The sequence below is a fragment of the Littorina saxatilis genome, linkage group LG4, assembly GCF_037325665.1.
Source record: "Littorina saxatilis isolate snail1 linkage group LG4, US_GU_Lsax_2.0, whole genome shotgun sequence".
In the NCBI taxonomy this organism is placed as follows: domain Eukaryota; kingdom Metazoa; phylum Mollusca; class Gastropoda; order Littorinimorpha; family Littorinidae; genus Littorina; species Littorina saxatilis.
Window position 1 is genome coordinate 29,204,872 of NC_090248.1, and position 22,500 is coordinate 29,227,371.

At 39.6% G+C, this 22,500-nt stretch overlaps 1 protein-coding gene across 1 annotated transcript in view; it reads right to left on the reverse strand.

Annotated features, from left to right (window-relative positions):
* Nucleotides 1-9,444, reverse strand: part of LOC138965553 (uncharacterized) — a 26,177-nt gene extending 16,733 nt beyond the window's left edge. The window contains exons 1-3 of the mRNA XM_070337737.1: nt 9,224-9,444; nt 4,640-4,956; nt 897-1,160 (exon numbers count right to left, since the gene is read on the reverse strand). Coding sequence (XP_070193838.1) covers nt 897-1,160; nt 4,640-4,886 — 511 coding nt within the window. The 5' untranslated portion in view covers nt 4,887-4,956; nt 9,224-9,444. The remainder of the gene's footprint in view (nt 1-896; nt 1,161-4,639; nt 4,957-9,223) is intronic.
* Between the last annotated feature and the right edge of the window lie 13,056 nt (nt 9,445-22,500).

Sequence of the window (22,500 nt, forward strand, 5' to 3'; positions counted from 1 at the left end):
AATATTTAATCAATCGATCTGTTAAAGTAATCCATCTCAAGAGAACAGGAAGGCATAATTAGGGTATAACACACAAAAGCAAGGGGGTGGGGGGGGGGGCGGTGTTGAAAAGCAGGATGAAAACAAATTAACAAACCTGCCCTAGCGTCTACCTCTCGATGATGACCATCTGTCCATAACAAATCAATCAATCAATATGAGGCTTATATCGCGCGTATTCCGTGGGTACAGTTCTAAGCGCAGGGATTTATTTTTTATTTTTATTTTTATTTTTATGCAATTTATATTGCGCACATATTCAAGGCGCAGGGATTTATTTATGCCGGGTGAGATGGAATTTTTTTACACATTACGTCACGCATTCACATCGGCCAGCAGATCGCAGCCATTTCGGCGCATATCCTACTTTTCACGGCCTATTATTCCAAGTCACACGGGTATTTTGGTGGACATTTTTATCTACGCCTATACAATTTTGCCAGGAAAGACCCTTTTGTCAATCGTGGGATCTTTAACGTGCACATCCCAATGTAGTGTACACGAAGGGACCTCGGTTTTTCGTCTCATCCGAAAGACTAGCACTTGAACCCACCACCTAGGTTAGGAAAGGGGGGAGAAAATTGCTAACGCCCTGACCCAGGGTCGAACTCGCAACCTCTCGCTTCCGAGCGCAAGTGCGTTACCACTCGGCCACCCAGTCCACCATAACGACCATCGCCAAGGATCGACGACAAACTCCCCCCACCCCCACCCCCACCCCCCCCCCCCCCCCCCCCCCCCCCCACTAACCTCTACAGAGTGACCACCTGTCTATAACAACAATTGTTGGGTGGTCGTTATAAACAAGTACGACTGTGTACCCATCTCAAAAAGATAACAAATCGCAAACTACTCACAAGCATCGAGCGGTTCCTTCCTGTCGCCACACTTCACCTCATCGAAGTGTTCACACCGCTTGCTCTCAGGGTTGAACAAGAGAGGGAACTTGCACTCCACCACGCGAGGGTCGTCGGTCACAGTCGCCTCCCTTGAGCTGCAGTCGTAGTACTGTGCGCAGTTGTCGGCCTTAGGGTAGATTGCGGTAGGGCTGTTGACGCAGACGTCGCCACTGTGTCCCACTGGCAGACCGTGGAGTTCGTCCAGTTCTTTGGCGATGGAGCCTGGGAAAAAATATAGCAGATGATGAAGAAACTTTGATGAATAGGAGATCGCTGGTTGGCTTAATTCAATTCAATTCGATTCAATTCAATTCAATTCAATTCAATTCAATTCAATTCAATACAACTCAGTGTGCTATCTGAATGTTTAACAAACAGATTGTATTCTTTTTGGTCGTATACACACATCTTACATCACGTAAATAGGCTATCACAGCCTAACCCTATAAGACTCACAAGTTCAATCCGTATAACACTTATACTAAAACCACTCCCTTACACACGCGGATCTGCACATACACATCCATTTTGTATGCAGATGCGTTGGTGAGTACAGTGGAACCCCCCTTTTAAGACCTCCAAAAATCTGACAAAATCCGGTCTTAAAAAGGAGCGAGTCTTATAATGGGGGTAATTTTACAGAGGTTATGAACATAACGTATGACAAAACAAGGTCTTAAAAAGGAGGGAGCCTTAAAATGGGGGTAATTTTACAAAGGTTATGAACATAAAGTATGACAGAGGGAGCCTTAAAAGGGGGGTTCCACTGTAGGTTGGTTTCCTATCGGACTGCTGACTGGTTAGTTAGTTAGTTAGTTAGTTAGTTAGTTAGTTAGTTAGTTAGTTAGTTAGTTAGTTAGTTAACCAGCTACTCAGTTTTTCGATTGCGCCAACACCAAACATTTGTGGAAACCCTTCCATGGGCGACGACTCAGCCAAGACAAAACTTCCCTAATTGGAACTTAGACTCTTGTCAGCCATTCGCCTTGACAGATTCAAGAATATCGTGAGATGCAAGAAGAGGCAGAAGGGCACCGGACTGCTGAGTCGGTTGAACTTTTCTGATTCTACTTATTGACTGTCGATAGACAGGCAACTTGATAGGCGAGTTGGTCAAGACAAGCTGACCACTGCCGATATGAACCAATAAGAACCCTCAATAATGGACTTTAAAAAAAAAATTTTTTAATGACAATACATGCAAATAAAAGTAAATCGTGGACGGTGTAATGCTTCAATTCTGCCTTTCCAACAAACAATTTAACATTTAAAAACTAAAACTAAACCGCATCTACAAGCTCAACTGTATCTGTTCAGTTCATATAAGATCCGTGGTTAACTTTTCACTTTTTGTATTTCCAATCACTTATATTTTTCATTACCTTGTCCCTATTGGTTCCAGTGTGACCTCAACTGTTTCAGTGATGTACATTTTTCTAGCAGCCGTTAGGACAATTGTCCTGAAGACTGAAAATCAATAGGACACAGTGTCCTGAGATAGCAATTTCAATAGGACAAAAACACGACTCGTAAAACCGCATTTAAAAAGATTTTTCAGTTTAAATTCTTCCACCTTCCGCGACTGTCATGACTAGATACTCAAAGGATTGAATCACATTTCAAAGTTATTTGAACAGTTGTCGAACGCACAACGGTTAACCGGCACGGTTGGCCTAGTGGTAAGGTGTCCGCCCCGTGATCGGGAGGTCGTGGGTTCGAACCCCGGCCGGGTCATACCTAAGACTTTAAAATTGGCAATCTAGTGGCTGCTCCGCCTGGCGTCTGGCATTATGGGGTTAGTGCTAGGACTGGTTGGTCCGGTGTCAGAATAATGTGACTGGGTGAGACATGAAGCCTGTGCTGCGACTTCTGTCTTGTGTGTGGCGCACGTTATATGTCAAAGCAGCACCGCCCTGATATGGCCCTTCGTGGTCGGCTGGGCGTTAAGCAAACAAACAAACAAGCACAACGGGTTTTCCGGATATTATGACGAAAAGTAATGCCTTGCGCATGTGCGAACATGCACGGGTGGTTCCCATTGGTTTAAACGATTTATTGCTGAGCCAATGAATGCACTCGAGGCACCATATGGGTTCGGTTTTCTTTTTTTCTTCTTGATTTTGTTTGTTTGTTTGTTTGTTTGTTTATTTGTTGCTTAACGTCCAGCCGACTACGCAGAGTTTCTTCTTGATCCAACTTGATAAATTAATTCAAAGAATCAGATCCCATATGGTGCCTCGTTCACTCAACAAACTGGTCACACGCAGTGCATACTTTCGCTTGGCAAAACCGAAACCAGCTTTCCTCACGCAGTGTTTACTTTCGCTTGGCAAAACCGAAACAAGCTTTCCTCTTGAAAATTGAACAGTCCGCATGTCCGCTTCATTGTCAAAAACGATCGGACCCTTGACCACTTCTTCTGTAGGTTAATCGGACCTGTGTCCTGCTGGGGTAAAGCTATAGGTCCTGGGGAAATTGGATCGGTCAGAGACCGGAGACCGACTAAAATGTACATCACTGTGTTTGTTAACTCTTCTGTGACTTATGTTCCCCTTTATCTATTGGTTCCGGCGTCACTTCAACGTTAAACTGTTCGCTTGCTTTTCAAATAACTTACATTTAATCCTCCTTATCTTAGCTTGTACTTATTGGTTCCGGTGTCACTTGAACTTTTCCCCAGCTTTTCAACCCCTTGTATTCTTCTTTATCTTGTCCTCACAAGGTCAAGCCTATGGTCAACATGTAAGACATCTACTCGATCTTGTCCATTTGCGTAGGCAGACGACCATTCCAACACAACACTTTGCGGTTGTTGACACTTGTAAGAAGCTCTTCAAAAAGACAAGGTACAAGGGGCACAATCTACCCCCTGTTCGCTGACACCAAGGGTGGGGAACTCTCAAACAAAATATATCTTATCCCCCTTGACGTTAACGTCATTGTGTCGTTTGATAATGGCCCTTTGCAATTTGGATCGTAAATTGAAGACAAGCTTCTGATGATCGAACGTCCGTGTTTGCACAGATTATATTGTCTGTAAAACGGAGATGGTTTTGTCGTCGAAAGTTCAATGCAGTTGACTCAGAGGGTTTAGATTTGACCAGGGGTGTCAGGTACTGAGAGAGAAAAGTTCGCCGGAGCCGATGTTCGGCAATAACAGAGACATTACTGGGTATTGAGCTCAATAAGTTATGAGAGAGAGAGAGAGAGAGAGAGAGAGAGAGAGATCGACAAGTTGAAGCGAAACAAGTGGAATTGAAAGTGAACGATGTTGTGCACATGTAGGAATATATTTGCCAAACCGGTGCTACTTAATTTGTTGGAAAAAAAAGACCAAGTTGACCGCCGCTTGCTGAGGTGACCTCTGATAAAGATGTAGACTAAAAAACCCACAACAACAACAACAACAACAACAACAACAACAACAACAACAACAACAACAACGACGACGACGACAAAAACAACAGCTACTCTCGCAAGTTACATAAGTCCATATGAAGCCCTTTTTGGGTCTCAGGCTCAACAACAACAACATAATCAACAACATAACGGACATTAGCATAATAGACTGCAACATAATCGACAACCACAAAAACAACATTGTCACCACCACCACCACCACAACAACAACAACAACAACAACAACAACAACAACAACAACAACAACAACACATCCAAAAACAGCTACTCTCACAACTCACATTTGTCCCAGTGCGATCCTTTCCCAACGCAAGTCTTGGTCTCGGGATCCCAGACGTTGATGCCGCAGTCGAACTCGAAGCGCCGTGAAGCGTGACACACGTAAAACTTTGAGCAGTCTGTGGGGTCAGCCAACCATGACATGCCGGACCCTGGGGGACACTGGGAGTGGGGCAGTCCGAGGCTGGAGCCGATGGTCAAGCAGGTGACCAGGAGGCCGAAGAGGGATGTTGATGTTGTGGAGGTCATGATTTTGACTGTTGTGGATGGTTCGTGGGGGGGTGTTTTAGCTGAGGTTCTCAGTTTGTTGCAAGCAAGCCTGTTGAGTGAAAGATCAATGGGGTTAATTTAATTTTGTTTCTCTCCTTTCTGTTCATTCCCTCCTTACTAGTTTAGTTATTGTCCAAACTTCAGTTGGGTGTTTTAATTTATTTGTTATTTTCTGTTCGAATATTTCTTCTGCTTTTCTTCTTTTTCTTATTAATCTTTATCTATTTTAACAAAGAGATATTCAGTGCCGACCAAATAAAAGCTTTGTAACATGGATTAAGCCTTACTTCTTTGTGTCAGCGGAAAGGAACAATCAGAACCTTCACCGAACACTATACTGCCTGAGACTGCTTCCATGGCTCAGCCGATGCGCACACCCTGAAAGGGTTTATTGAAGAAAATATGTCCCACTCTACCTTTCTCTCTTTCTTTCTTTCTTTCTTTCTTTTCCTTCTTTTTTTTCTTTCTTTCTTTCTTTCTTTCTTTCTTTCTTCCTCTTCCTTCCTTTCTTTCTTTCTTTCTTTCTTTCTTTCTTTCTTTCTTTCTTTCTTTTAAAAGGTTAATTGATATGTACAATAGTTCAATACTTTCACCGAATCACTGAATCTGCCTGGGACTGTTGGTCTGTTTGAGACGATGAGACGATGAGACGATGAGACAAAAGTAACTTTATTCCTCTTCTGAAACTTTCCATCTTTCATGTCGAACAAAAACAATCCCAACCCTGAAAGCGTAATCTGAGTTTTGATGCTGAAGGATCCTAAATCAGACGATTTTGTTAGTTCTTTTTATGTATATCCTCTTCCTAACCAAAGGCAGGTCAAAAGCATCTTTCCGAACAATGAAAACAAAACAACCATAACCGAACACACATCAGAAACAAATGATAACCAAGTCAAGTCAAGTCAAGTCAATATTTGTTTAAGAAAAACGCAGGGTTACATGAATTCTAAAAAAAAAATATATAAAGTGCAATAAACAAGACCAAAAAAGATATGTAATAATGAGAAACAACACTTCATAGAAACGCGACAGGACAACGCTAACATGTGTACCGTGAGTCGAATAGCATGGTGTGCCATGTTATTGTTCATAGTCCGATTGTTTGGCAACACATTTTTTTTTCTTTCCACGAAAGCACAGTTGGGAAAAGTTCAACAAAGCGTGTAGTGTAGAGACTCAAAACTGCACGACGTTTGCAGACGGTGACATGCAATAAAGGAGAAATCGTTCTCTCGCTTAATTTATCAAACGAACAAACACCCAAAACAAAAAACAAAACAAAATAAGCAAAACATCAACGAACACATTTTTTTTTTAAATGCTGAGCTCAAAGCTGCATCACGTTTGCAGATAGAAACAAGTCGCGTAAGGCGAAAATACAACATTTAGTCAAGTAGCTGTCGAACTCACAGAATGAAACTGAACGCAATGCAACGCAGCAAGACCGTATACTCGTAGCATCGTCAGTCCACCGCTCATGGCAAAGGCAGTGAAATTGACAAGAAGAGCGGGGTAGTAGTTGCGCTGAGAAGGATAGCACGCTTTTCTGTACCTCTCTTCGTTTTAACTTTCTGAGCGTGTTTTCAATCCAAACATATCATATCTATATGTTTTTGGAATCAGGAACCGACAAGGAATAAGATGAAAGTGTTTTTAAATTGATTTCAAAAATTTAATTTTGATCATAATTTTTATATTTTTAATTTTCAGAGCTTGTTTTTAATCCAAATATAACATATTTATATGTTTTTGGAATCAGAAAATGATGGAGAATAAGATGAACGTAAATTTGGATCGTTTTATAAATTGTTTTTTTTTGTTTACAATTTTCAGATTTTTAATGACCAAAGTCATCAATTAATTTTTAAGCCACCAAGCTGAAATGCAATACCGAAGTCCGGGCTTCGTCGGAGATTACTTGACCAAAATTTCAACCAATTTGGTTGAAAAATGAGAGCGTGACAGTGCCGCCTCAACTTTCACGAAAAGCCGGATATGACGTCATCAAAGACATTTATCAAAAAAATGAAAAAAAGTCTGAGGATATCATACCCAGGAACTCTCATGTCAAATTTCATAAAGATCGGTCCAGTAGTTTAGTCTGAATCGCTCTACACACACACACAGACAGACAGACAGACAGACACACATACACCACGACCCTCGTCTCGATTCCCCCCTCTATGTTAAAACATTTAGTCAAAACTTGACTAAATGTAAAAAGAAGACAGAACGAAGGGTGGTTGTTCTTTTCCCTAATTTATAAGTTACTTGCTACCATATATGAGATTGATAACAAAAAGAATGTTTTGTCATCGCATTTGCCTTATCAACTTTTCACAGACGATTGTTTTAACGGTTGCAAGGGAATAGACTATTCCAGTAAATCTCTTTCACACGATTTTTCTTCCGCGGTTTACCTTTTTTTTTGCAAGAGTGTATTACTTATCGAAAATATTTTTTGCTAATAAATAAAACGAAACTTGAAAAAAAAAAAAATAAGTTACTTGCTGGTGAAATAAAAACGAGGCTTCTGTGCGTGTTGCGGGTGTTTCATTGTGTGAAGAAATCTAACACTTAAAATTTGTTTTGTGGAATGTACCGGGCAAGCGAAATTTCTGGCGGGCCAGTGATTTTCTTGTAGTTACGAGTTAACATTTTGAGATTTGGCCATCCATGAATATGATCAGTAAATAAAACCAAGTCAAGTCAAATTAGCACCACAAGTATGGAAAATTACAGTGGTGCTGCTTAACAAAAGCAACACAGAACTAACATGTTATACGAATTTAAGAAAAGCATTTAAAGTCACTATTTTAGCTGGATCATGTTCGGTTTTGTTCGAAGAATACGCTGAGATAATTATGAGAAATATTTGGAAATCATTTCTATGTGTTTAGCGTGTATGACTCATATTAACAGTTATTTTAGTTCACCAATTACTGGGGGCATTCGCACGACATCAACTATACAGACAAAGACTTTACCTTCTGTTCAGGGGACCGATTCACAGACTACTCGTGACAAACCACTTTATTTCATACATATGTACGTGTATATACGATGTACAGAACCATGTATAGTCGGAACACCTGCTGTTATTTTCCGCATCGTTAACATTGTTCACGTGCGCACTAACTGTGCGTAATGAAATATCGCCTACTCTGAAGTATGAAGCCTACGTGTTCATATTTCGTTAATTACAGCAAGACAGCAATAAACAGTTGTTTTTGGATTCTCTTTTTGCGCAAGCAGTAACAACAGCACAATTGGATTGCACAGCTGAGGAATAAAATGGCTTGAAATGAGTTTTAGAATGAGCAATAGGACCAAAAATCAATATCTAGTAGGAGTATCCTTTTTTGATATTTTAGATATTTTAGGCATTATGTCGGGAGTGGTTGGTGGTGATGGTGGTGGGGGTGGTGATGGCCAGCTGTTTCTTTTGCTATTTCTTTAATGAGGGCCGGGTCAAGAAGGTTTTCCTCAGTGCACTGCGCTTTCCTTATTTGCGTTTCAGAACATTTAATCATACTTTTTTTCTTTTTTTCTTGTTGATGTTGTAACGTATTTATCCTATGTCATGTAATGCTAGATGTTTTTGAAATAAACGTTTCCCTGCCTTGCAAAAAAGAAAACAAACAACAACAACAACAACAACAACAACAACAACAACAACAACAACAACAACAACAACAACAACAACATCAATCTCAAAAGGGACTCTATAACATAATTATCTTTTTTTTAAAGTTACTTGCTGGTAAAAACATTTTCAGTTTGCAAACAGTCAAGAAACAGAACCAAAACCGAAAACTTACCAGACAAATACTAATCGCAAAGTTGCAGGACGTTTTCAGGCAGAAAAGAGGAGACAAAATGAATGGTGGTCGTTTTCTCGCTTAATTTATGAGCTAAAGGCTGGCACACAAAAAATCTTCAAAAACTATCAGCCAAACAACTTAAACTTGCGAGAATACCGACTTAAAATTCAAAGATGCACGATATTTGCAGACAACGACAAGGACAGAATGGAGGGTGACAGTTTTTTCACCTAAACGATACACGCTAAAGGCAGACAAAAACATTTCTACAAACGGTAAAGCAAACCAACCAGACAAAATTAATGAGCTCAAAGCTGCACGATGTTTGCAAATAGAGAAAGGCAACCGGAATAAAAAGCGACCGTCCTCTCTCCTAATTAAAACAAGGGACCCGTCTACTATTTCCTTTGACCAACTAAATTAGTAAATACAAAACGCATGCCCAAAGCATCTTTACAAACAGGCGAACCAAAACAGCCAAAGACTCACCAGAATAAAGACTGGATGTTCAAAGCTGCACATGCGTTTGCAGACAACGACGAAGGCAGAATGAAGAGCGGTTGTTCTCCCTCGTAATTTATACAAGTGACCCCTTCTACTATTCCCTCCGTCCAGCCCCACCCGTCTTCGCGGAGGGTGGCAACCCCTACAAAAGCGGGTGGGCGGTGTGGAGGGGTACGTCCGTAACTGACTTACCGATGGTACGAGTGTGTGCCATATACTGATGTTGACGCCCACCCTATTCTTAAAAAAGACGCACGCGTCTTCGTTTACATGTGGGCATAAACATGCACGACTTTGGCCGAACCTAATAACTTTCTTGGCCCTGTAGGGGCGTATGTGTGTGACTGTGTGTGTGAGTGGCTGGGTTGTCTTTGTGTGTTTCGTGTGATAAATCGGAAATTGTTGGCAAACTTAGCCCATCTGACAGTCAAATAGAGGCGAGGGAATGAAGAAGGGGAAGGGATGATGGGGAAGGGATGATGGGGAAGGGAGGATGGGGAAGAAGGGAGGATGGGGAAGGGAGGATGGGAAGGGAGGATGGGGAAAGGAGGATGGGGAAAGGAGGAGTGGGGGGGGGGGGTGATTAAAGGCTTCGTTTTTTTGCCGATATAGATAGTAGATACTTGCTGTGGTGTGATATTGCCGGTCTATTTTCGGGCAGACTCCCACCTGTTTCTCAAATCAGTTTGCTGTAATGTTTTCGGTTGGCTGGCTACAGAGGGATGCATCACAGCTAGACGCGTGGCCACACAGACAAGCACAAAAAAGCAAGCAACCCCGTCCCTTCCCCCTTTCTTTTTGTGTGACTGTGTGTCTGTCTTGTCTGTCTTGTCTGTCTGTCTGTCTGTCTGTCTGTCTGTCTGTCTTGTCTTGTCCTGTCTGTCTTGTCTGTCTGTCTGTCTGTCTTGTCTGTCTGTCTAGTCTGTCTGTCTAGTCTGTCTAGTCTTGTCTGTCTAGTCTGTCTGTCTAGTTTGTCTTGTCTGTCTATCTAGTCTGTCTGTCTTGTCAGTCTGTCTAGTCTAGTCTGTCTTGTCTGTCTTGTCTGTCTGTCTAGTCTGTCTGTCTGTCTGTCTTCTGTCTGTCTGTCTGTCTGTCTGTCTGTCTTCTGTCTGTCTGTCTCTCTTGTCTGTCTGTCTGTATGTCTGTCTGTCTTGTCTGTCTCTCTTGTCTGTCTGTCTGTCTGTCTTCTGTCTGTCTCTCTTGTCTGTCTGTCTGTATGTCTGTCTGTCTTGTCTTGTCTGTCTGTCTGTCTGTCTGTCTGCCTGTCTGTCTTGTCTGTCTGTCTTGTCTGTCTGTCTTGTCTGTCTTGTCTGTCTCTCTTGTCTGTCTTGTCTGTCTTGTCTGTCTGTCTGTCTGTCTTGTCTGTCTTGTCTGTCTGTCTGTCTGTCTTGTTTGTCTGTCTGTCTGTCTGTCTGTCTTGTTTGTCTGTCTGTCTTGTCTGTCTGTCTGTCTGTCTGTCTGTCTGTCTTCTGTCTGTCTGTCTGTCTTGTCTGTCTGTCTGTCTTCTGTCTGTCTGTCTGTCTGTCTGTCTCTCTTGTCTGTCTGTCTGTCTGTCTCTCTTGTCTGTCTGTCTGTCTGTCTGTCTGTCTGTCTGTCTGTCTGTCTGTCTTGTCTGTCTGTCTGTCTGTCTGTCTTGTCTGTCTTGTCTGTCTGTCTGTCTGTCTTGTCTGTCTGTCTGTCTTGTCTGTCTGTCTGTCTGTCTTGTCTGTCTGCCTGTCTTGTCTGTCTTGTCTGTCTGTCTGTCTTGTCTGTCTTGTCTGTCTGTCTGTCTGTCTTGTCTGTCTGTCTGTCTGTCTGTCTGTCTGTCCCGTCCGTCTGCCTGTCCGTCTGTCTGTTCGTCTGTCTGTCCGTCTGTCTGTCTGTGATAGTGTAGTTGTAAAAGTGAGGATACATTACAAGTGTTCAACGTATAGTGTACACTCTCTAACCCCCCCCCCCCCCCCCCACCCGGATCTCACCAGCCCTCTTTTACACTCAACCCTCAACCCCCATACTCTACTCACCCGAACGCCTCTTACACACGATCGCTTGGTTTTCCCGAGAAATTGCAATATAAGATTCAAGACAAGAGTGATATATACCCTCATAGTAATTAGTTATTCCGATAAAAAAAAGTGTATGTAAATGTGCTGACTTTACCAAGAAGACGACAATAAAATATTACCACAGAAAACGTGACTCACAAAAAATGTGCCAGACAAAAACTCAAAATTAAAATGCAATTGAAGCGAGCACCAATCGACCTGACAGATCGAAAAACTTCAAAGGGCGTGTGCCTGTAAATATTACCAGCAACCAGGAAGAGGCACGTCACCACAAATCATGGATTACACTTACACACACAAATCCAAAAACAAAGACCAAACAATTCGCTTGCGGCTTCGTGGCAGGCGGAAGAACAAATCAGCCAGATAAGTGTTCGTTATTAAGTGTTTGTCTGTGCACTTAAAATACCGTTGGGTTGATACTTTACTTTTACTTTATTTGGTGTTTAACGTCGTTTTCAACCACGAAGGTTATATCGCGACGAGGGAAAGGGGGGAGATGGGATAGGGGAAAGGGGGGAGATGGGATAGAGCCACTTGTTAAGTGTTTCTTGTTCACAAAAGCACTAATAAAAAAATTGCTCCAGGGGCTTGCAACGTAGTACAATATATGACCTTACTGGGAGAATGCAAGTTTCCAATACAAAGGACTAAACATTTCTTACATACTGCTTGACTAAAATCTTTACAAACATTGACTATATTCTATACAAGAACCACTTAACAAGGGTAAAAGGAGAAACAGAATCCGTTAGTCGCCTCTTACGACATGCGGGGTGCAGAGAAATAAGGATGTGGAAAAGAAGACTTTTGGTAAGTGAAATAAAGGTGATGGATCCAGTCAGGTAAAAATAAGACAACAAGAAAAGAATTGGAAAACTGCAGGGAATAGTAGGGAGAGTTTTCTTGGAAGGAAATATAGGTGAAAGGACTGGTAAGGCAGAAATAAGACAAAAGAAGAGAAGTAAAGGGGTGGGGTAGCTCTGTTTAAACGCTCCCGCCGCGTGAAGGCGACCCCATGGGAGCCGTTGGGTTGATATATTTGTGAATGTATTGTTTTGTCAATAACAAAGGTTATAAAATAAAGCATTCCAGTTTGACGAACGATTCACAGTAATAAAACAACAAAAACAAGCAAACATTTATTGCAGGACAATTTAGTTGGCAGTGAGAGCAGGATGTATGAGTCTGCTTTCCACGTGCATGATAAATTATGCAAGTCATAAGTAATGGCCAGTTTTATGTCACTGTCGGGACATGTGCAAAACCCGTGCGTGGAGACACACACACACACGTTTTCTTTTTTGTATGTCCGTCTGTGTGTCTGTTGGTCGGTCGATTGGTCGGTCTGCCTGTCTTTCTGTCTGTCTCTCTCTCTTTCTGTCTGTCTGTCTGTCTGTCTGTCTCTCTCTCTCTCTCTCTCGCTCTCTCTCCGGCTTTCTCTCTCTCTCCCAAACAGACAGAAACACACACACACACACACACGCACACACACGCACACACACACACACACACACACACACACACACACACACACACACACACACACACACACACATCATAGAGGCTCGTATAATGAGTTTGGACGAAGTGACTTCTGCAATCTACTTAAGCATAAATCACACTCCTACAAGAACAAAAACACATGGCACACCGCACGTTCCTCATCGAAGGTGCAGACTTTGGACATCGATGAAATACACGTCAGAGCAAACACTCCAACATTCGAGATCCGGGAAAAGACAATCCGGCAACAACAAAAACAAAAACAAAATGCTTCTGACTGTTCCTGAAAATCTCATCGATTAGTTCAACTTGTGCTCATTCGTTGCAGACATAGAGATTACACAACGTCATCGAGTGAGGGACCGAAAAATATTGAAACTCGAGGATGATTTTTTTGTGGTATCAACCTCGACCTACGGTCTCGGTTGATACCACACAAAAAAATCATCCGAGAAATATTGAAACTCGAGGATGATTTTTTTTGTGGTATCAACCGAGACCGTAGGTCGAGGTTGATACCACACAAAAAAATCATCCGAGAGTTTCAATATTTTTTGGTCCCTCACAAGATGACGTTTGTGTAATTTGTGTATACAATGATCAACGACAAAGACAAAAATTAAAACAAGTCGCGTAAGGCGAAAATACAATATTTAGTCAAGTAGCTGCCATTTTTCAGCAAGACCGTATACTCGTAGCATCGTCAGTCCACCGCTCATGGCAAAGGCAGTGAAATTGACAAGAAGAGCGGGGTAGTAGTTGCGCTAAGAAGGATAGCACGCTTTTCTGTACCTCTCTTTGTTTTAACTTTCTGAGCGTGTTTTTAATCCAAACATATCATATCTATATGTTTTTGGAATCAGGAACCGACAAGGAATAAGATGAAAGTGTTTTTAAATTGAATTGGACAATTTAATTTTGATAATAATTTTTATATATTTAATTTTCAGAGCTTGTTTTTAATCCGAATATAACATATTTATATGTTTTTGGAATCAGCAAATGATGGAGAATAAGATAAACGTAAATTTGGATCGTTTTATAAATTTTTATTTTTTTTTACAATTTTCAGATTTTTAATGACCAAAGTCATTAATTAATTTTTAAGCCACCAAGCTGAAATGCAATACCGAAGTCCGGGCTTCGTCGAAGATTACTTGACCAAAATTTCAACCAATTTGGTTGAAAAATGAGGGCGTGACAGTGCCGCCTCAACTTTCACGAAAAGCCGGATATGACGTCATCAAAGACATTTATCAAAAAAATGAAAAAAACATATGGGGATTTCATACCCAGGAACTCTCATGTCAAATTTCATAAAGATCGGTCCAGTAGTTTAGTCTGAATCGCTCTACACACACACACACACACACACACGCACACACGCACATACACCACGACCCTCGTTTCGATTCCCCCTCGATGTTAAAATATTTAGTCAAAACTTGACTAAATATAACAAAAACAACACGAACTCTTTTCCATCGAGGAATGGTGGAAGGAAAATAGTGTCACCGGAAATAGATCTAGATCTAAATTGATCTCTATGACCCGTGCCTTGATACCATTGAGATCATAGGAGATGCACAGCAGTGCCGATACCAGGTTTCTTTAGCTTCACTTTAAAATGATATCAGAACGATAGTTATTCACTTGAAAGTGAACACAGGAGAGTTGTATACAAGATTTGTCAGGGCTCTGTTTAACTATAAAGAATGAATGAGAAATAAACTATACCGTTTCAGCCAAATGCCAGTTATATTTGCAGGTGGTTCTGTTCCATCTATTTTGATTTGATTTACGATGAATTATTCCTTGTGTTCAACTGTAACTTGTCTGCTTTGAAAAAAGAACCTCTCTTTCGTTTATGAAAAATCGGGTTATTTTTGTACAACAGAAAACACGTACACCAAGAACATTTGCATGTTTATTTTAGACACTTGTATTGAAACAGTTATATTTGTGTTACCTGACTGTTACAATGTCTGACTGTGTTTATTATTACTTGACGTCTTACAACGCCTTTTTACATTCAGTCAAGTTTTCACCAAATGATTTTAGATAGACTGGGAATCGTGACGAGGGGGTGGTGGTGGTGGTGTTGGTGAATCTCGGTGATGACTGATCCCGGGTTTAGTGAATATTGTTTTTGTTTTCTTTAGTTGTCGGCCGACAGCTCGACGAAATGTTTTGATATCGCTTAGGCCAAACAAAAAAAATAGTCTGTTTACGGTAACCCGACCGACCCTATTTTTTTCGCGCGACCCTAGACTTTTTTTTTGGCATTTGGGGAAAAAAACCAAAAACAACAAAACAACAAAAAACGTAAAAATATGTTTTTTGGGATAAAAAAAAAAAAAATCCCGACCTACCGACCCTATTTTTTTTGCCTATGTTACCGTAAACAGACCTTTTTTTTTTTCGCCTTAAGGCTGGAGAACACTTTGGAGGCCCAATTTCAAAGTGATTAGGTAGTTTTAAAAGTTACTTTTTCTGTTAGTTCAATGTTTGCTTTATCAGGAAAATACAAAATATAAAGGGCTTAACGCGCAAAATTTTAAGATAACGACTGAAGTTTAAGCATAGGTATCAGATTTTTTCACGCAAACACTACTGAATAAGTTGCAATATTGTATTGTGAAAATGTAAACAAAATAACAATCAGATGATCACAAACTGAAGAAGAGAAATAGGGAAGCAAAATAGAACATTAAACGTAGTGATTTTACTTGTGAATTCGGAAAAAAATCCTTTTGTATCCATTTTGAAGCTCAATTTGAAGCATGGAACACCAACAAACATTGATTAAAAGTGTTAAAGTGATTACAGTGTTCAGAAATAGTGTTAGATACCAAGTTGAGTTATCCCTCTTTACCAATTTAAAAAAAAATACACCTCTTAACGCGCAAAATTTTGAACTGTGATGCTTTTACTACCCCCACCCCCTTCCCATTTGTCAGAAAAGAGTGCATATTATCTTCCAAATAGAAAAGCAGGGTAGTCAGATGATCAAAAACTTAAGAAGAGAAAGAGGGAAGCAAAATAGAACATCCAACATAATGATTTAACTTGTGAGTTATGAGAAAACTATTTTTTTTACCCATTTGTGAAGCTTAATTTGAAACTTGGAACACAGACAAACATATATTAAAAGTGTTAAAGTGATTACAGTGTTCAGAAATAGTGTTAGATACCAAGTTGAGTTATCCCTCTTTACCACTGTTAAAAGAAATACACCTCTTGTCGCGCAAAATCTTGAATTGTGATACTTTTACTTCCCCCACCCCCTACCCATTTTTTCAGAAAAGAGTGCATAATTATTATCTACCAAATAGAAAAGCAGGGTAGTCAGATGATCAAAAAATTCAGAACAGAAATAGGGAAGCAAAATAGAACATCCAACATAGTGATTTAACTGGTGAATTCTAAAAAAAACCCACTTTTTTACTCATTTTATTAGCTTAATTTAAAGCTTGGAACTGAAGACAGAAAAAAAAAAATTAAAAGTGCTAAAGTGGTTACAGTGTTCAGAAATAGTGTTTGATACCAAGTTGAGTTATCCCTCTTCATCACAGTTAAAAAAAACACACCTCTTGTCGCGCAAAATCTTGAACTGTGATGCTTTTACTACCCCCACCCCCTACCCATTTTTCAGAAAAGAGTGCATATTATCTTTCAAATAGAAAAGCAGGGTAGTCAGAAGATCAAAAACTTAAAGAAGAGAAAGAGGGAAGCAAAATAGAACATCCAACATAATGATTTAACTTGTGAATTATTAAAAAACCATTTTTTTTACCCATTTTTGAAGCTTAATTTGAAACTTGGAACACAGACAAACATAAATCAAAAGTGTTAAAGTGATAACAGTGTTCAGAAATAGTGTTAGATACCAAGTTGAGTTATCCCTCTTTACCAATTAAAACAAAATACACCTCTTAACGTGCACAATTTTGAACTGTGATGCTTTTACTACCCCCACCCCCTTCCCATTTGTCAGAAAAGAGTGCATATTATCTTCCAAAAAGAAAAGCAGGGTAGTCAGATGATCAAAAACTTAAGAAGAGAAAGTGGGAAGCAAAATAGAACATCCAACATAATGATTTAACTTGTGAATTATGAGAAAACTATTTTTTTTTACCCATTTTTGAAGCTTAATTTAAAACTTGGAACACAAACAAACATAAAATAAAAGTGTTAAAGTGATTACAGTGTTCAGAAATAGTGTTAGATACCAAGTTGAGTTATCCCTCTTTACCACTGTTAAAAGAAATACACCTCTTGTCGCGCAAAATCTTGAACTGTGATACTTTTACTTCCCCCACCCCCTACCCATTTTTTCAGAAAAGAGTGCATATTATCTACCAAATAGAAAAGCAGGGTAGTCAGATGATCAAAAACTGAAGAACAGAAATAGGGAAGCAAAATAGAACATCCAACATAGTGATTTAACTGGTGAATTCTGAAAAAACCCACTTTTTTACTCATTTTATTAGCTGAATTTTAAAGCTTGGAAGACAGAGAGAAAAAAAATGAAAGTGCTAAAGTGGTTACAGTGTTCAGAAATAGTATTTGGTACCAAGTTGAGTTATCCCTCTTCATCACAGTAAAAAGAAACACACCTCTTGTCGCGCAAAATCTTGAACTGTGATGCTTTTACTACCCCCACCCCCTACCCATTTTTAAGAAAAGAGTGCATATTATCTTTCAAATAGAAAACCAGGGTAGTCAGATGATCAAAAACTTAAAGAAGAGACAGAGGGAAGCAAAATAGAACATCCAACATAATGATTTAACTTGTGAATTATTAAAAAACCATTTTTTTAACCCATTTTTGAAGCTTAATTTGAAACTTGGAACACAGACAAACATAAATTAAAAGTGTTAAAGTGATTACAGTGTTCAGAAATAGTGTTAGATACCAAGTTGAGTTATCCCTCTTTACCAGTTTAAAAAAAAAAATACACCTCTTGTCGCGCAAAATTTTGAACTGTGTTGCTTTTACTACCCCCACCCCCTTACCATTTTTCAGAAAAGAGTGCATATTATCTTCCAAATAGAAAAGCAGGGTAGTCAGATGATCAAAAACTTAAGAAGAGAAAGAGGGAAGCAAAATAGAACATCCAACATAATGATTTAACTTGTGAATTATGAGAAAACTATTTTTTTTACCCATTTTTGAAGCTTAATTTAAAACTTGGAACACAAACAAACATAAATCAAAAGTGTTAAAGTGATTACAGTGTTCAGAAATAGTGTTAGATACCAAGTTGAGTTATCCCTCTTTACTACTGTTAAAAGAAATACACCTCTTGTCGGCCAAAATCTTGAACTGTGATACTTTTATTTCCCCCACCCCCTACCCATTTTTTCAGAAAAGAGTGCATATTATCTACCAAATAGAAAAGCAGGGTAGTCAGATGATCAAAAACTGAAGAACAGAAATAGGGAAGCAAAATAGAACATCCAACATAGTGATTTAACTGGTGAATTCTGAAAAAAACCCCACTTTTTTACTCATTTTATTAGCTAAATTTTAAAGCTTGGAAGACAGAGAGAAAAAAAATGAAAGTGCTAAAGTGGTTACAGTGTTCAGAAATAGTGTTTGGTACCAAGTTGAGTTATCCCTCTTCATCACAGTTAAAAGAAACACACCTCTTGTTGCGCAAAATCTTGAACTGTGATGCTTTTACTACCCCCACCCCCTACCCATTTTTCAGAAAAGAGTGCATATTATCTTCCAAATAGAAAAGCAAGGTAGTCAGGTGATCAAAAACTTCAGAACAGAAATAGGGAAGCAAACAATAACATCCAACAGAGTGATTTAACTGGTGAATTCAGAAAACACACACTGTTTTACTCATTTTATTAGCTGAATTTAAAGCTTGGAAGACAGAACAAATAAATTAAAAGTGCTAAAGTGGTTACAGTGTTCAGAACTAGTGTTAGATACCAAGTTGAGTTATCCCTCTTCATCAAAGTTAAAAGAAACACACCTCTTGTCGCACAAAATTTTATACTGTGATGCTTTTACTACCCCCACCCCCTACCCATTTTTCAGAAAAGAGTGCATATTATCTTCCAAATAGAAAATCAAGGTAATCAGATGATCAAAAACTTAAGAAGATAAATAGGGAAGCAAAATAGAATATCCAAAATAGTGATTTAACTGTAGATTTCAGAAGAAAAAACCTTTTTTTTAAAATCATTTTTGAAGCTGAATTAGAAGTTTGGAAGACAGAAAAAAAAGAAAAAAAGTGCTAAAGTGGTTACAGTGTTCAGAAATAGTGTTAGATACCAAGTTGAGTTTTTGCTCTTTATAAAAGAAACACACCTCTTGTCGCGCAAAATCTTGAACTGTGATCCTTTTACTACCCCCGCCCTCTACCCATTTGAACAGAAAAGAGTGCATAATTTAATTATTTGTATTCTCTTCCAATTAGAAAAATAAGTAAAAGCAACTGGACATTTTTAAAATACATCTTTTCTGTCAGTCCAAGGATTGCTTAGTCCATTAAAAACAAACAGACTAGGATTTAACGCACCCATTTTAAGAAAAAGTTAACATGATAATTGATATAATTATCAGACTTTTTTTTATGCAATTACTACTGAAGATTCCAGACCAGGTAAAACAATCATTTTATATCCTTTGTCACATTTTTTTTTTATATAAATCTATCTATAGCAAGTCTTGTCTCTTTGTGTCATTTAGTTATTTTCAAGAATTCTATCCTGGCAACAACAACAAAAACACCTACCTACCTACCCTATTTTTTTTAGCCATGTTAATAGAAACAGACAATTTATTTGTTTTGGCCTAAAGATCTTGAAACATTTGTTTTAATAGAGAAATAACAAGTACAGCCATTAGCTGTGTCACTCGAATTTCTTTGTCAGGCTGAAACTTAGCTGTTGCGTTGGTGTCTGCTGTGTGTATCTGGGTCCAAAGCAACTTTCACATTCTCATCTACACACTCACGTTACACAAGTATATATATATACAATTCCACCCACAGAGGCGTTCGGGGATGGGGGTCTCGCACTCGGGCGAATCACACCACAAAATACAAAGTATAACGTACACAGATTTTACTATTGAACCAAAAAGCAAATTAAATCATGAATAAATCAATCAAGCAAAACTTCCACACAATGACACACTCACTCTCGGTTCACACTGAGCTCTGGACGTGCACACTTGGCAGCACGTATACCGTTCCGGCACCGTTTGTCTTCCTGCAAGTCCAGCATAGGCACACGATTGTCCAAGAATCACAATAATCCTCGTGAATGTCACAGCAGGCATAGTAGAAAAGTCCAAAAGGGTGCGTTGATGGTGGTAATCCGGTGTACACACACACACACACACACACACACACACACACACACACACACACACTCCGGTTTGGTAAGTTACCTGATAAATAATGTAGCCTGTGGATTTAACGGGGAGACTGGTCAGACAGGAAGAGCATTTCACATTTCCGATGTTCAGCGATAAACTTGTTTTCTTCGAGAGTTCGATCTTCGTGCGATTCTGGCGCGTTGTCACCAAGAACGTAAAAAAAAACAACACCAGGACATCATCATGATGCCTCTCTACAAAAACCAGGCAGTCTAGGAACTCTTCATCTAAAGTCAGTCAGTATTAGCCCCTCAACACAATCCTCATCTTGTCCCATAGTGATTTCTGCCGCCAAAGAACGTGTGGTTCTTAACTCACAAGACGGATTTGTCGTCTTCCATTGCGAAATTCAGATCTACCCCAACTACGTGCATTGATCTGAGCAATAAAATGTAGATGCGATAATCTGCAAACATCTCTTCAACACAATCTACATCTTGTCCCATCGTGATTTCTGTCGGCAAAGAACATGTGGTTCTCAGCTCACAAGACCGATTTGTCATCTTTCAGAAATTCAGATCTGCCCCAAGTACGTGCAATAAAATGTAGAAGCGATAATCTGAAAAAAAAATCTTTTCGCGTGAACGCTGCCACGTTGTCATCAGTCCGATGTCTTTTATCCAGAGCAGGGATGAACACACTTTTTCATCAGTAGTTTGTTATGTTTATCCGCAGACTGCTTTCCATTACTTGTCGTCTGTTTTAGCTTGACTCGTGGGGTTCTTCAGCAAGGCAAAAAGTGCTTGTTTACTGACACGTTCTCACGCACGACATGTCGTAAATGCAAGTTCTAACGATTGTTTTTTATTGCACTGATAGAGAATGTCGATATTTGTAAACGTGTGCCATTTCCTAATGTTTATTTCATTATTTTGCATACGGATATGGCTAGTAAGTGGATAATCTGTTACGACACGAAACGCGTTCTAAATCCGGGAAGGGAGGCTACTCCAACGTAGAAGGGAGGCTACTCCAACGTACTTTCCAAAGTGTGCTCCAGCCTTAAGGCAACTTGTTTCTTCTTTCTTTTTTTTATTATGACGGTAATTCCTCATAAAGGACGTATACTATTACACGTATGCTTGCCATTTATCTATAAATTTACCAAACACAGAACCAACTTATCGTGAAAAACTGAAGATCTAGAGACACTAGTCATCAACAAATTACACGATCATCAACATGCGTGCTACCTACGTTTTCATTGTTTAAAGGGATTTTACCCGCCAACACACTGCTTCAAATTGCCCAAGAGGCACACAGTCCGGCCTTTGCTTTGGAATAATATGACATCACACTAAGAATGCCTTAACAATGCAAAAACTAGTGCTTTGAAAGTTAATTTATTTGAAGGACAATGCTACGTTACGTTGGTCTCAACTTGTCTTGTTCCTTCTTCTTCTTCTTCGTTTATGGGCTGAAATTCCCACGTTCGCTCATGTTTTTGCACGAGTGGGTTTTTTGACGTGTATGGCCGATTTTACCCCGCCATTCAGGCAGCCATACGCCGCTTTCGGGGGAAAGCATGCTGGGTAATTTTCGTGTTTCTATAACCCACCGTACTTTGACATGGATTACTGGATCTTTTCCGTGCGCTCTTGGTCTAGTGTTTGCGTGTACACACGAAGTTCCTATTTGCATGTTCGCCTAGTTCATAGACCTAACTAGGCTGACGTGCGATGTAGTGAATATTTCGTGTAGCTTATAAATATACGTTTCAAAAACGAACATTCTCGTGGTTATTTTTTTTGTATTCATGTTCATCTGAACTAAATGTGATTCTCTGTGCACCGTGCGTTCATTTTTCCTTCTTCCCCCTCCTTCTTCATGTACTTCTCAGTCCCTAACAACAGCGAAACGTGTTGACATTTTCTAGATTCTGGATTCGATTTACTAGAACCCAACGTGTTTCGTCTGATCGACACCACTTGAAAAATACGACGATGAAAACCGAAACTCAGGCATACTCCATTATGCACATATTGCAGGTGTGTGTCAGTTACGCTGCTGGAAATTGTCACAAAACGTTTCTTAAAATATGGTTTTAAATGTCATTTCCGTCAAGTGAATTTATCTTGTAAGCCTATTTCAAACTATGCACGTCAGTGGTGACCTAAGCCGCGTTGGCGTTTCTTGTGTCTGCTTAAGGGGTGGTAGTGAATTGTGGTGTGGTCGCGATTAGAACGAGTATGTAGGTTGACCTCTCCTTTCTCTTCACGAGGAATTAGTCATATGGAATCGTTTTCATTCTGTATTTTTGAAATTGTTGTTTTTGCTGACCACGGTAGCTGAATAAACAAACACGT